Source organism: Onychomys torridus, chromosome 17 (genome assembly GCF_903995425.1).
Source record: "Onychomys torridus chromosome 17, mOncTor1.1, whole genome shotgun sequence".
In the NCBI taxonomy this organism is placed as follows: Eukaryota; Metazoa; Chordata; class Mammalia; order Rodentia; family Cricetidae; genus Onychomys; species Onychomys torridus.
Genome location: NC_050459.1, coordinates 60,094,607 through 60,111,074, shown reverse-complemented (window position 1 = coordinate 60,111,074; position 16,468 = coordinate 60,094,607). Strand labels below are relative to the sequence as shown.

Here is a 16,468-nt window from a genome sequence, read left to right as displayed (position 1 = left end):
CAAGTGTTTTACTGACTGAGCCATCTCCCCAACTCCTGTTTAGGTTTTAGTTGTTTGTTCCTTTTACCAGAGCATGAGCCCTTTGAAAGCAAGACTTTGCTTCCTATCACTGGACTCCTGGCTCTGAGGATGGTGCTTAGCATGACAGGTATAGTTAAATGCCACAACGTGATCTGTGGGTGAATGACAAGCTGTGTGTGATGATGGCATCATTGAATTCTGTCCATAGAAATAGTGTAGCTGTCTTAGCTTATGCAAATACATGGTATGATGTTTCTACAAAAATGAAATCACCCTGTAAGGCATTTCTGGAATGTGTACCTGGATAAGGGACCCATGATTGCAGAAGTAAATATTTGTTATATGAGAATGATTAAAAACATCAAGATTCTTGAATTGTCACTGAGCAGAAGGTTAAGTCCTCTTCCAGAGACTTAAAGATGGAGTTAACATCTCTCCTTAAAAATATACGTACTTGTCTGCAAACCTTTCATCAGAACACAGGACAGCATCTCCTTGAATCCAGGCCTCACTCTCTTTCCTTAACTTGCTACCAATGTCTCAAAAAATATTGAAGATAGGACCAAACAAATTGGCTTAGTCAGGAAAGTGAGGTACAGGCATGAGGCTTGGGTTTGGATTCCTGGAACCCATGTGAAAAAGCTGGGCATGGTGGCATGTGCCCATAGTCCTAGCACCAGGGAGGTAGATACAAAAGATCCCTGGGGATTACCGGCCTGTCTGTTTACCCAGTTTGGTAAGCTCCAGGTTCAGTGAGAGATCCTGTAACAAAAACATAAGGTACAGAGTGATTGAAGAAAACATTCTACATTGACCTCTGGTCTTCTTCAACTGCAAGTATACACATACATAATATGTATACACATACATAATATGTATACACATACATAATATGTATACACATACATAATATGTATACACATACATATGTATATACATACAGGCATTCCCATATACACCTTAGAGAAAAGAATGATAACAAAAATATAGACAGGGTATACCCTAGCCTCCATGGACTGATGTAAACATCCCAAATACATAGAGAACCCGAAGAATCCCCCATACCCAAGCCTTCCAGTTCACCGTTTCAGAATGTTCTAAGGCAAGCTGAACCTTGGAGGTCCATTTGTCTCTTAGTGAGAGTGCTGAGCCCCATTGGGAAGCTGCGCTTTGAGTACCCAGCCCTCCACCCCTGGGGCTTCTTCCTGTTTCACAAGTTCAGCAGGTGTTTCCCAGCTGCAAGGGCACTTGGACTTCCCTTGCTATGGGACACACATGCATGTGCATACCATACCTTCCCCCTGCCCCCCACACACTTGCAAAGACCTTGACAGGCAATATTGAAATAATATTGAAACAATATCCCACAAGAGTCACCTTCCCCCTGACCCAGACAGGTTTTTCTTGAATTTGTCATCCCCCTGCCTCAGCCTCCTAAGTGCTGGAATCGCAGGCATGCAAACAGCATACGTGGTTAGTTTTAATATATTCTCATATTTCCATTTGCTCTTTCGTGAGGGATGGAGTTGGCCAGGCAGAGATGAAGAAACAAGCTCAGAGCAGCTAAACAACATGTCTGAGTCTGCATATGTGGTAGGTGATGGGATTAGATATTATACCTTTGTTTGGACATCATGAGTGGAGGGGTCTTGCTATCCCTCCACCCAGTGTTATTGCTGTGCCCATTCTCCCTGGGAAAGGATTTAGTCTGTTTCACCATTCTAGAGTTAAAGGGCATGGTGCTGGCATTTGCCTGGCTTCTGATGAGGGTCACAAGTTGGATTCTAATATTATGGAGGGCAAAGGGGCCACAAAAGAGCTTAGGAAGCTGGACTCATATTTATAAGAACATGCTTTTTAATTTTAAACATTCATTTATTTGCTGATTGATTGATTATGTGTACATGGCAAGTGCCACAGTTCTCGGGTGGAGGTCAGAGCACAACTTCAGGGAATCAGGTGTCACCTCCACCTCATGGGTCCCTGGGGGCAAGCACCTTCACCAGTGGAGCTATCTTGCCATCTCTCAAGGTGCTCTTCCAGTAGCCGAACTCTTCCCAAGAGAACTAACTCACTCTTGTGAGGAAAACATGAATCTTTCCATGACATGTGGCCCAGGCACCTCTCAACACTATAGCACTGAGGACCAAATTTCAAAATGAAGGTGGGTTTTTTTTTTTGTGCATTTTTAAGGAACAGTTTCAGCTTCTTATTGGACATGTTAACAAAAGATTTAGTCAAAAGGCCAAAGCCCATATCGTCATCAGACTCCTGAGCTTCTTGCTTCTTTCTTCTTTGCGTCTACCTTCTTCTCTTCAGCTGGGGGAAGCAGTGGTGGAGAGGGCAGGACCGCCTGATGGCACAGATCCAGCTGCTGGAGTGGGCCTACCAGTCCGCACGTTGCAGATGAGGCTCCCAATGCAGACACTGTTCAGGGCCTTTGCAAACAAGCCAGGCCAGAAAGGTTCAACACTGACACCAGCTGCTTTGATGAGGGCACTGATCTTATCCTCCATGACTCTCATCTTGGCCTCGTGCAGGATGAGGGCAGAGTAGATGCAGGCCAGCTCAGAGATGGAGGCCATGTGGATGACTGCTAGCATGTGCTAGTTGCTCTGGGAGAAGTGAGGGCCTTACTCAAACACAGCCTTTGCCTCCTCGGAAGGACTGAGCACCCTGGTGGCAGCTGAGGGAAGGCCAAAATGATGTTTTTAAGGATGACAAACTATAGCAGCATCATAACTCATATGCATGTACCTGGCATGGGGCAAACCATTTCATAATTCAACTAACATTAAAATCTAAAAATAAGGGCTGGGGTAATAATAGCTCTGTGATAAAACACTTGCCTAACATGGGTGAACCCCTAGGTTCTGTCTCCAGTACTAAACCAAACCAAAGCAAATCATACAACATAAAAGTAAAAGTGACTAGTTAGCTTGACTTCAGAGCCAAAGTGACCTGCTTTCTTCCTCCTCAATTCCTTTCTTTGTTTATCTTATCATCTCAGTATGAAGCTGTATTAGTTTTCTTTTTTGTTGGCTGTGGTTAAAATACTCTGACGAAAGCAGCTTATGGTTCAATTTATCCCATAGTTCACTGAGGAAAAGTCTTTTCACTATGAGCTACTATAAAATAAAAAACCTATATACTTCTGGCATGTAATAACATGTTATTACATTGTTATTTTAAGAGTAAACATTCTTATTTTAAGAGGGAAATTTTTGGATAAAACAATCATACCAGTGCAAACCAAACTCTGGGGGGGTGGTAAACACCAAATCCTGTATCTCTAAGGCGGCAGACTATTTGAGACTGTAATCTGTGCTGGAAATAGTTGGGGTAGCCATATTCCTCCAGCTGGGCTGCCTACAGCAGCCACAGTTCCTCTCTCTCTCTCTCTCTCTCTCTCTCTCTCTCTCTCTCTCTCTCTCTCTCAGACAGGGTTTCTCTGTGTAGTTTTGGTGCCTGTCCTGGATCTAGCTCTGTAGACCAGGCTGGCCTCGAACTCACAGAAATTCGCCTGGCTCTGCCTCCCGAGTGCTAGGATTAAAGGCATGCGCCACCACCGCCCAGTTTCACAGTTTCTCTCTTAAGGCTTAGGTTGGCTCTATTCCACAGCTGAGGTTCTCTTTGATGGATCCCATGGTTCTCCAATATTCTGGGGTCTCTTCTGCATCTTAGGCATCACCTTCACAGCTCCATACAATAACCTCTCAGGGTATCTTTGTAGAGACTTCAGCTTTGCCATCCAGAACCTGGCCCCAGCTGCTCTTCATGACCCCCTTGATCTTAGATCCTTCATGCCTTCAAAACCAGTGCTACATGGGTGACCCTTAAGATATTGCCAAGTCATACTGCCAGATTGAGATGTAGCTGGCCCCCATCCCATCTGTATCAGCTCCTGTGTGTTGATCCTGAGGAAACACAGGCCAATTGTCAAAGTGTAGTGTGGAAAGCCCCTTTACAATAGTGTTGATCTGTGAATTATAATTGTTTCTTCGGCACTAGCTTGAATAGCATTCTGCCTTAAAATTTTTTCTGCCAAACCAATCAGCCCATGATCTTTAAATTTGCCTTCACATAGTATCTCAGGATATGGACAGAATGAAGCCAGGTTCTTGGCTCACATGTCACCCAAATGGCTCCTATGCAAGGTCACGATGGGTTCCTTGTTCCTCTTTGCAGCATCATGTGTCAGGCCTCCACTGTCCTTCTTTCTCTCAGCATTACTGTCTTCAAGCTCCCAATGGACTCTCCCATTAAACCCTTCTTCCTGCATTTGAAAGCTTCACTAGCTCAATGAATCAAGAACTTCCCTATTCCTTTAACAAAATAGTTCCTGAGCCTTAGATCATCATGTCAGTCACCACATTCCTGGTACCACAATCTGTGCTACAGTTCTTAGAGGACTAGAACTGATAGGATTAATAGACACTGAATTAGATTGGCTTACATGATCCAGTCTGGGTAACCCAATAATAACTGTCTCACACTGGAAATCCAACAACTGGAAATCCAACAATAGCTGCCTCACACTGGAAATCCAGCAACTGGAAATCCAACAATAACTGTCTCACACTGGAAATCCAACAACTGGAAATCCAACAATAGCTGCCTTACACTGGAAATCCAACAACAACTGTCTCACACTGGAAATTCAACAACTGGAAATCCATCAATAGCTGCCTCATGCTGGAAAGGCCAAGAATCCAGTAGTTGCTTACTCCACAAGACTGGGTGCTGGGCTGGAGGGACAGGTCAGCCGTTAAAGGCTAGCCTCACAACCTAAAATATAAGACTGGGTGCCTTAGCAGTGCCAAAGGTCTGGAAAATTCCTTGAGAGGTGCCGGTCTTCAATCTACACTGGAAGCCTGAAGGAGAGGGGATTTGGGATCAGGAAAGGAATATAGCAGTAACACACGTTCCTTCTTCCATCTCCTCTTACCTGAGATGCCACTGGAAGATGTCACCTGTGTTTAAGGTGGGTCTTCCCACTCCATATAATTTTATCAAGAGAACCCCTCACAGTAAGGCCCAGCTGCTTGCCTGTTAGTTGATTCCAGATTGAGTGAAGCTTAACTATCATGGGATCTGCGAAAATTTTTATCACTTACATCCCTCACATGGTTTTAAGATCATTTTGAGACCTATAAAATCATGCTGGTTAAGTTTGTCTAGTTCTCCATTACAGGTTTTGTTTTTAGGTTCCAGTGGAGAGGGTACCTTTACACATTATTTGTGACAGTCTCATTTCTACTAATAGTATCAGTACAATTATTAACAGGGACTTCTTTTAGAATTATAATGGCTTTATAATAATTGCAGAGTCCCCCCTCAACAAAAATCAGAATGAGCCCTATTATGTGAGTATGTGTGTTTTGCATATGTGTTCATGTGAGTGTGTGGACATGTGTGGAGGGTATGTCTGTGTTGCACATGTGTTCATTTGGGTGAGTGGACTTATGTGGAGGCCAAAATTTGAAAGCAGATATCTCCACTTATTGCTCTCTATGTTATATTTTGAAACCAGGTTGTTACTGAACCTGGAGCTCCTTAGTTTGACAAGGCCAGCCGACAGTGACCTCAAGGGATCCTCCTGTTTTCACCCCTCCCAGTACTACTAGGGAAACAGATGTGCTGCTGCACCTGGGTTTTAGGAGAGTGCTAAGGATTTAAACTCATGCTTGTTCAACCGGCTCTTAACCTACAGAGCCATCTTCCTGTTCACTTATCTGCCTTTGATCATTGCCTAAGGTCAAAATGACTCCCACTTCTGAGACATGCATTAGAAATATGCTTCCTCCTACTTCTGACCTACTGAGCATGTGTGTCCTTACTTTACACTGGGCAACGTTAAAGGAAGTAATGGGTAGATAAGAAGCCTGTTGTAATTCTATTGGGTCTCTGAGTTCACAGACTTATTCATTTGGATTAAATATTGTAATTTGCTATTCTTAATTATACAGTGTTTTTGGACATAGAACCAAGGATTTCCTGGATTCAGCACCAGTATTTTCATTGACATTCTTGTTCTTAAATCCAATTTAACCTTTGATATTTTCTCTTGAACTGCCTTCTGGTTTCCTGATGGGTTATTTTGGGTCATAGATGAAAACATCAGTGACCTCATATTGAACGGTCTCCTTGGTGCCAGTAAGATTTCTCCTGCCTCCTCCTTCCTGTTTCTCATACATCTTTAGGGTTGCAAGTTTTCCTTTTGTGGGGTATTTTTAGCCTATGCACTGTCCTTGTGTTGAGAGAAGGGGAACTTAGCTGCACAATGCTTTGCTGGGGCTTCCCACTCTGGGGAAGACCTCAACCCCAGAATGGCCTGCCGCCCACTGCTGACATTGGCGAGTGCTGTTTACACTTCCTAGTAAAAATGATTCCTCTGAGGGTAAACCGAGGTGCTTCTGGGTTCTTTGTGGACTCTGAGCTGGGGAAAGACACTACTTTAAAGCTGACTCAGTGTCTTCCAGCTTCTGATTTGAGCACCTGCATCTCTCAGCCTGCACTGCAGTGGCTGGAGTGCTCCCTGAGGATTCATTTGTCAACACTGCCACTTTCCTCTTAGGAAGTAACACTCCCTTGGAGGATGTAGAGGGATTATGCTCTGACAACAGAGATATGCACAGAGTCAAGCTTTTGTCCTGTACTGCAGGGGTGACAGTTCTTAGCCCTCTGGCAGAATCCCTTTAGAGCATGAAACAGCGTTCTCCTTAATTTTAATGAGCTGAATTGTTAAATGGAGAAGGGTTGATGGTTCAGAGACAAAGAATGAAAGCTAGAGATAGCTCCCCACTTATTCTTGCATGCTATTATTTATTTGTGGGTGTCCCTTGTGATTGGTGGAGAGTCAACCATTTTTATTTGATCAGGAAACCCCACAATTTCCATGTCTGAGTTTATTTGCGACCACTGTACTCCCAAACCTATGCCTTCACCCTCATGTTGGGACTTAGTTCAAAGCAGTCTCTCACCATTTAGGGAATGGTAGAAAATGAATTGTCATTCAGCATTGGGTAGTGTCCACAAAGTGGCATCAAGATTAGATTAGCGTGTGTGTGTGTGTGTGTGTGTGTGTGTGTGTGTGTGTGTGTGTGTGTGTATATGTGTGTATAGTAGTAGTAGTAGTAATAGTAGCTTTTGTAGTGCATATTAGTCTTTTATGTTTGATATTATTGACTTGTAAGTGCCTAAAAGTAAGGACTCTGGTCCCATACCCTCCAGATTGAAAAGCCAGCTTCATCAGTTAGAGATTATAGTGCCTTGGGCAAATTTCTTAAATTTTCCAGCCTCCCTCCATGCATAACATCTGGGGTATCAATATCTCCTCCTCCTTTCCCTCCTTCTCCTTCTTGTTCTTCCCCTTGTTTTTGCTCTCCTCCTCCTCCTTCTCCTCCTCCTCCTTCTTCTTCCACTGTCAAAAAAACCTAGGCACTGTCATTTATTTATAACAGACAGTCTCACTTTATAAGATGCAGGCTCTTTCCTGTATCTTCAGTATTCTTCCATAGGTTATCAGGCTCAGAAGCAGGCACTTGTACCTGATGAATCATCCTGAGATGTAGAGGAGGAGGGTGATTTATGGACGGGAAAGAATACCACACTAACTTTGTACTGACAAAAGAACATCATGGCAACAGAGTATCATGACTTGCTGTCCTTGAGTTCAGTCAGAGTGGAATGCAAACCTACCTGAGTCTGACGTCTAATATCACAACTCAGAAGCAGAAAGATGTGCTATCAGTGATTTATATAACAAGAAAAAGGACTTAATCTTCTTATGCTTCATTTACTATTTTAAAATAAATGATATCTATCAAAGCTTTTAAAAATTGTGATAAAATGCCTTTAATATTTACCAGGTTAGTAGAGAGTTCTCTGGCATACTCTATATTCATGCTGTCCAGTGATCATTACCATCCAATCTCTTGAAGGCTCCATCCTGGAAGACTGAAACTCTGTCCCCATTCAGCAATACTCTCTTTCCCACCTCCAGCTCCTGGCAACCACTATTCTACTTTTGATCTCTCTCTGACTGTTCATAGTGCCTTATGTAAGTGGGGTCTCCCAGAATTTGCCTTTTATTGACTGGCTTATTTCATTTAGCACAGTGTTTCCAGGATTAATCCACATTGTAGCATGTGTCAAAATATCTTTCCTTTGTAAGGCTGAATAATACTTTGTTGTGAGTCTACTATACTTTTTTTTCAATCCTTTATTGATAGACACCTGGTTTGTTTCCACCCTTTGGCATTGTGAGTAGTACTACAATGAACATGGGTGTTAAATATTTTCTTCAAGAGTCTGCTTTCAACACATGTGGGCGGAAGGGCTGAACTCACGATGTTGCATATACTCTTTTCTGGCTACATGTTAAATGTTACTCTTTCCTAGTGAACTGTAGCAGGAATCTTAACAGAGCTTATTAATAAAATCAAACCTGAGCCAGTTATTGGGGTGAATGCTGGAAGATCAAAGAAGCTTTCTCACCTTGACAGTTCCTCAGCTGATCCTGTTTTCTCAGACTGGAAGTCTCTGAATCCTCATCCAGAATGGCTCTCAGCTGAACTGTTGCTCAAAAGCTTAAAAGCTTAACCAGCCAAATGCTTCTAGTTTCTCGTCTTCACACCTTATATATCTTTCTGCTTCTACCATCACTCCCTGGGATTAAAGGAATGTGTTACTATGCCTGGCTGTTTCCAATGTGGCCTTGAACTCATAGAGATCCAGAGGGATTTCTGCCTCTCGAATGCTAGGATTAAAGGTGTGTGCTACCACTGCCTAACCTCTATGTTTAATATTGTGGCTGTTCTGTCTGACCTCAGATAAGTTTATTAGGGTGCACAATATTTGGGGAACACAGTACCACCACAGTGGACAGTGAGTTCTGGAGAGCAGCCTGATTTCAATTCATTCTCATACCGTTGGTGTGGTCACCCTACTTGTCTTCTCCATTTCCTCATGCTTCCATGAAGTATGTGTCACATAGTACACACAATATTCCTAGAAGGAATGGCTGAAGGAACATGATTATTTTGGTGGATGAATGACTACTGAAAGAATCTCAGAATGGTCTAAAGCAGGAGCCAATAAACTACATGCCAGACTTGTCTATCACCTGTTTGGGGGTGTGACCAGCTAAGAGTGGTTTTTAAGATGAACATTTTAAGTCTGACAATAAGAAACACTAATTTTGAACCCCAGTTAAATGAGATGTTGTCTACCCACCAAGAACAGTCTTCATTTGTCCTATACTATAAAATATTTCCCTCTCAATTGAGGAGGCCATTTCTGGCATTTCATCAAGAACATTTTAGGAAGTGGTTTGCTCCTTGCTGTCTGTAAGTTCCTGTATACTAGCCTACATTGTGCTACTTGGTCCCCAAGCTCTGCTCATAGTAAGCACCTAACAAATGATGCACTTTCCTTTCTTAAACTTAACTCTTCTGTTCCTAAACTGAATTTCATAGAAGGAGTAGTCAGTTGGATTAGGTAAGGGTACTGGCTTTAAAAAGAGGTTATTCAATGACTTACTTTACTAGGTTATACATAATATGAATTGTAATTTGGGTTGGGGACAAACTTATTTCATACTGTGAAGTTCCCAGATTCCCTGTGTCTGTGACTTGGGCCACAAGCTGACTGAATTTGTGGTGTCTTAGAGAAAAGACGACTCAATGTTTGCCATTGTCAGTGCTTTGAGCACATTAAAAACAAAGCCTGGGTCTACACACATGTTTTTCCTACTGGCCTTGTATCTTTAAAATCTTTAAAATTTTATGTTCAGAGTGTTTTCCTGTTCGTTTTTCATTTTATTAAGAAATGAAGCATAACAATGCTATCATTTTTCATTTTTGCTAATCTTTTCATGACAGGATGAAGTCTTATGCAGTATAATGCTTTTTTTTTTTTTGGTGCCTCAAATGTTGGCAGGAAAATCATTTAGAAATATTACTGAATTTTCTCTAGCAAAAGAAAAAGCTTTTGACTCCACAAATTTTTCAAATATGAAATGTGGTGCATTATATTGTGTGAAATCTCAGTAATTTTTGGAGGCAATCCCACACCTCCTACATTTTTGTCCTGATGCTGTAATTCACAATCTCTACCTCAAAGTGCAACACAGCCTTTAAAATACTAGGAGTCTAAAAGCTAATTGTTTTACTTTCTCGCTCTTCAATCATACCCTGAGTTAAATCTGCATTTCTTAGGTTATTGTGGAATTAATATGTTATTTATTTGTTTGTTTGTTTATCTATTGTGTTCATGTTCTTGTGTGTGGTAGTGTACTTGTGTACAGGGGTATATGGAGGCCAAAGGTAATGCTGATGGTCCTTCCTTGGGAGGCTTCCATCTTGTCTTTTGAGACAGGATCTCTTATTGGTCTGGAACTCTCCAGGTAGGCTAAGGTAACTGGCCATCAGGTCCTAGTGACTTTATTCAATCTAACTTCCTCACTTTATAAGAAGAAACTGAGGCCAGGAGAGAGGAGTCAGTGTCAAAGTGAAGAAAGGAACCAGGATGACTTTTGAGCTGTTTTCTCTTGGATGTTTTCAGTTAAAGGAAAATAAAGACAGTATGTACAACAGAGACTCGGGTACTGCTGACTTCCCATTCCAGACCCACAAATGGAAGAACTAACAGGAGTCAAATGTAAAGCACAGTGATTCAAATTATTTCTAGTTGTGTAGAAGCTGGACGAGCAGTGTTAGGAAATTAACCATCTCTTTAAAATGTGCTGTAGTTTACACTGTTTGTAAAGATGGACTTGGGGGTGGTTCTACATCACCATGGATAATGCTGGAATAATAGAATTTCTCAGCATACAAACATAAGTGACCAGAGGAGCAACAAGCTTTAGAAACGAGGCCCGTGTTAACCCCAGGACACCTTTGAGTCACCTTGGGACCCTTTGTAATTATTGTGTAGGCCTGGTAACTTTGTGTGCCATCTCTACTGCCCAGCACAAACTCTTGGCACCCTTCTGTATTTGTAAAGTGGATACTTTGGAAAGGGACCCAGCTAGCCTTGTTCTTTCTTTTAGTTTATTTTTATTTTTATTTTATTTTAATTTTTTTGGCTTTTTGAGATAGGGTTTCTTTGTGTAGCTTTGTGCCTTTCCTGGAACTCACTCTGTAGCCCAGGTTGGCCTCGCACTCACAGAGATCCGCCTGCCTCTGCCTCCCAAGTGCTGGGATTAAAGGCGTGCACCACCACTGCCTGGCTAGTTTTTATTTTTATTAATGTCCTTTTTTTCTTAAGATAGCTGCATGAGTTCCTGTAAGGAAAGACTGAGAAGAGTTAAGCAAGAATGGAATAGTTCAAAAGCCCACATTAAGACAGTTAATCACTTGTTTCAATTTACTTAACATTCACAGGAACCCATGTTCATAAGTCTATAAGATCTCACAAGCACTGGTTGAGTATTGCTACACAAATATATTGCTGTGTGCTTAGGAGCGTCTTTGCCCTTGCATGCTGCCTCCAATCCCAAGTCAGCAGTACCAGAGTCTTTGCTATACGCTGTTTCTTTATTTTTCTTTAACTTTTAGAACATTCATGAAGAGCCAGATGTTCTAAGATTGGTTGTTAAGAATAATTCAGTGATTTCTTTTGAAATGCAAGTCATGGCATGGGATCATTCTGCCTACAAAATGAGAAGCACCAAGGAAGGACTCACTGCACTCATGTGGGCAGTTGCCCAAAACATAGTCGTTTTCTGGAACACTGTGTTCTGACTCTCGGTTGTGCATCTATTGTCTCTGTAGCCAAAAGGAAACCAAGAGTTGTGAAAATACGAGGTGAGTCTGGAGCCAGTTACTTGGAGATTTTAAACTTTATTTTTGCCTGGTTAGCTTAGACACTTACTTAATGGCATATACCAAGTTCAGGGTGAAGTGAACAGCAGATACCTCAGGGACCAGCTAGTCCCAGAAGATCGGTAGTGTGGGTGGTTGGGGTTTGAGCTGGTACTAGAGCATAGTTGCATGCTCCAGTGTGTGAACTGAGGATGTAGATGTGAATAGGGACTCCCTGGAGGAGAAGACATGAAAAAAAAGTCTTCAGTGGAGAGCCAAGTCAGCTGGGTAGGCATCAAATAGGGCATGGTCAAGATTGACGACATGAAAGGAGGCCCATGAGTCATGGCCTGCAGAATCAAACAAGCATGTTAAGACAAGGACTTAGATAGGAAGATCTTTGGAGGATGTGAAAAGCCAAATAGGAGATAATGAGGTCATTGAGAGATTAACAACGGAAACTCCCCATACCACAGAGGCTGGTGGAACGAAGGAAGGATGTGGAGTATCGAGAACAGGAGCTGTGTGGCAGCTCCCAGAAGCACCTGGAACCACAGATAGAAGATGTCTGACAAAAGCAGAGCCACAACAAGCACAAAGCCACGTGTCTTAGTCTCTTTTGTGCCTGGGTAACTTATAGTGGACATAATTTAGTTGATGGTTCTGGTGTCCAGAAAATCCAAGGTCAGAGAGCTAGAATCCCATGATGGGAAAGAGAGGGAAGGAACTGAACTGAATTCCTGTGGTAATGGCATTGATTCATTCATGAGGGCACTGAATGAATCACCTCTTAGAGATATCCTCTCAGTAAATGCACCATGGGAGGAAGTTTCCCATGCCTGGACTTCACATTCAAACCTTAGCACCAACTCTGGTGAGATCATCTACAGCAGAGAGAGGAAGGAGGGTACCCTGGCTTCTTCCGACCTCTCATCTTCTACTCTTCTACTGAATATGGCTGGAATTAATTGACAATTTATTCTAGAAAGGGTAGTTTTTAGAGCAAGGGCAGGGGTGGATCACAGAGTGAATAGGCATATGACTAGTGTGTAAGCATGGAGTAGCGGAGGGACTGAATGTACTCTTGGCAAGGGTACTGATGGGAGTCGGTGGCATTACAGAGCCTCCTGGCGTTAAGACCTTGGATGCGACATCCATCATGGTTTCCAAGGCATAGGCTTGGGTCCTAGCTATACAGAGGCCAGTGTTAGGTGACTGTCTATTCTCAGGCCAGTTAGAAGGTGAGCCATATTTTAGGATTCTGGTGGGTTCTTTTTGGAATCCAGGTATTCTTGCTAACATCCTCTTGTCAGAACTGACCCCTCAATCCATTTTAAGTGACTGAACTTTTCTAGATGAGCAAATAGAAAATTCTACTATGGTAAATATAAAATAAAACTCTCTCTCTGAAAAGAAATTCATTTTAGTGTTTCAGTGTTCTGAATGGCTACAAAAGTGACACTTTTTCTGAGTTAGTCATTTAAACTCTTAAACCAGGAGTTAGGGCATCTTCTGGCCCTTGTCCCCATTCCAGATGGTCTAGATAGAAAAATTTCTACTTGAATCATCCCCATTATTGTGATGGCTGTCCTCACTGCTGTATCATGAGTACAACATCCATAAGGAGAACACTATTATCTGCATTATGGCGAGGAAACAAGGTAAGCTGTCTGTAACAATGCTTTCAGCCACTCAATGGCCCTCAGACTTTTGTGTGACTTACCCAGAGGGCCAGTTAAAATGTAGATGGCTCTAATCCCCAATTTCTTGCACTCCGTTTATGATTAAGCATGTCTCAGTGGGTCTAGACATTTGCATTGCCTACTGGTTCTGAGATGTCATTGCTACTCAAGAGATATCCTCAGAGAATCACTACACTAGTACCTTGGCGAGTCACTCTGTTCCAGGCAAGTATTCTTGTTTCTACCCTTCCACAGCTGAGGCTTCCAGAAGCCAAGTCACTAGTTCACAGCCACATGGTGAGGGTAAATTAGAGGAAGGCCATTACTGGGTGCTGGTCTTACCCTTGGTCATCTGTGTTTGATTGTCATGCCTGGACCACCATCAGGACGGCTCTGCTGCAGGACTGGGTAGCCACCACCCTCTGGGCCTTCTGTGCAATTTGTGGTTTTGTCTTAGCCCTAAGTCATTATCTTTTAAGAAATAAGATGAGGCTACATATGTTAAGGAATTTGGCTTTGTTCGTGTAGTGGGCATTGACTTTTTGGTGCAAATGCCCCTGCTAGCTGATGCTGGTTGGGTTGACAGAGACTGTGAGATGGGGAAGTCCCAGTCACCTGCAGTCAGGGAGAGAATTTATGCATGGCTAGCTGAGATGTTTGGGGCCTTCCCAAGGCTGGACTAGACACCTGGGACTACTTCATGCATGCGTTGTAGGACATTTGCCTTCACAATTAGCCCTGTATATTCCTGCTCTTGTTCCATCTGGTTCCATAATAAGCCAATGGGATGATTAGTAAATCAGTTGTTTAGTTTGAGGGCTACTGTGATCCAAACCAATGATCTTGACAGAGGACGGAACATGTCTTCATCTTCCATCTCAGATCTCTCTCTTACAAACTCTAATTTCCCACATTGCCTATTGAACAAGGATGATTTAAGACTTGGCAGATAAAAAGGGCAGCTCTGCACAGCTTGCTACCTTCTTCTGCATGAATTGCCATAACATTAATTATTGATCCAGAGTGTCTTTATTGTTCCATCTGCAAACTGCAAATGTGAGTTCCAGCCATGTATTTTTAAACATCTCTATTATGATCAAGCAAATTTGAATATCACAATGCAGTTTATTACAAGTGAGCTTTGTTTACAGAGGAAAAATATGCTTAATATATGGTTTCCAGATTTTCATTTTTGCTAACTATGGCCAAATTCTGAGTTAGGAGAAACATGAGCTGTTTTGCTATTTAATAGTTCCTTATATCATATTTCCAGAAGCTTCTATCAAGTTTGCTTTGTAGAGACAGAGAACTAAGATGGAAAGTAGAAAAATCTATGTTCTGAGACTTGGAGTAAATTATAGGAATCAATAAATTTATAATGATACAGCTAAATCATAGATGATTTTACCTGAATAATAATGTTTGTGTGTATGTGTTGTGTGTACAGGTGTGCTTGCCTGTGTGTGTATGTGGAGGACAGAGGTTGATTTCAGGTGTTTTCGCCATCACTTTCCACCTTCTGTTCAAGTTCTCTACATTTGTTTGTGTGTGTGGTTGTGTGGGTGTGCATGTGGAGGGTAAGGACAGCTTACAGGAGTCCATCCTTTCCTTCCACTCTGTGGATTCTAGGGATAGAACTGAAGCTGTCAGACTCCACCCTTCTTCTCCTGTATCTCTGCTTGGATTTCCCACCTGGCTCTATCCTGCCTTACTATAGGCCAAAGCAGCTTTATTTATCAACCAATGATATCAACATGTATTTACAGCATAGAGAAGATTGGGCACCAGGTGAAGTGAGAACCCACAAAGTCTGGTTAATAATTAAGGAGTGCAATAGAAAAACAGACTCAGGAAAACAGACAAAGTGGACACCGCTGCTGATCCAGCTGCCTTTGTCCTGCTGTTCTGGCCAAGGGCAATGAGGACCAACCACAAGCCATGATCCAACCACCCGAGAGAGAGCATACAACTCCTTCCTCAGTTTTATCCTGTCAAGTACCCAGAGAAAACCATTCTCATACGGCTAGTCACCCCAAATGCCATTGGCTAAACAGGTTGAACTCCCACAACAGCTCTTCCTTTAAAAGTCCTGAAACAGGTATGCCAAGATGATTCAGAAGTAATGGAGCTTGCTGCCAAGTTAGCTAGTAAGTTGAGTTTGATCCCTGGGATTCAAGTAGTGGAATGAAAGAGTAGGCCTACTCCTGCAAGTTGTCCTCCGACATTCATATTCACACCATCACAGATACACACACAGACACACACACAGACACACAGACACACACACACACACACACCATCACACACCATCACACACACCCCATCACACACACATACACACACACACACACACACACACACACACACACACACACACACACACTAAAGTGTATAAAACAGTCCCCAAACCCACTCTCTACAGAAAATTTGTTAACCCACACATTTTTGTCAGTACAACAGTGTTCTTTGCTTTGACCATAAGTGACTTGCGAGTTGGAAGCATTTCATCTATAGTGGAAAGAAAGGCAATATTTCCTTGGCAGGGCACAGTGCCATTTGGTTTTTTTTTATAAAGTAGCCTGAGCAGGAACAAGGAAACAAAACAATACAAAGATTCAAGAACTGGATGGTTGATATCTGGTCATCCCAGCCTTCCTTCCATGATAAAATCAGCCTGTTTAGGGGTTGATCTCTCCTGGGTTCTGGAAAGGTCAGTAAAACAAGTTAGTTTGGATTTGGTGACATGGAACTTGAGCAGTTTTTGTTTGGTCGTTGGGGTCTTCCTAAAGAAGTCTGTCTAAATCAGGGTCCTCCCATAAGTCTTATTCAACAGTTTAGCATGTAGAAAACTCTTGGCATGCCCTCCCTTTCCCTATTACAACCCAGAGGTAAGTAGACTCTAGTTCTGCAGAGTTTCCTGCTGCCTAGTCAACCTCTCCCAAACAGTGGCTTGACACC

General features: G+C 42.4%; 1 protein-coding gene across 1 annotated transcript; it reads right to left on the bottom strand.

Annotated features, from left to right (window-relative positions):
• Positions 1-729: 729 nt before the first annotated feature.
• LOC118597780 (60S acidic ribosomal protein P1-like) lies at positions 730-2,606 on the bottom strand. The gene is given in 4 exon segments (XM_036209445.1): positions 730-783; positions 2,248-2,316; positions 2,318-2,344; positions 2,346-2,606. Coding segments are annotated over 4 exon segments (411 nt in total).
• Positions 2,607-16,468: the final 13,862 nt, after the last annotated feature.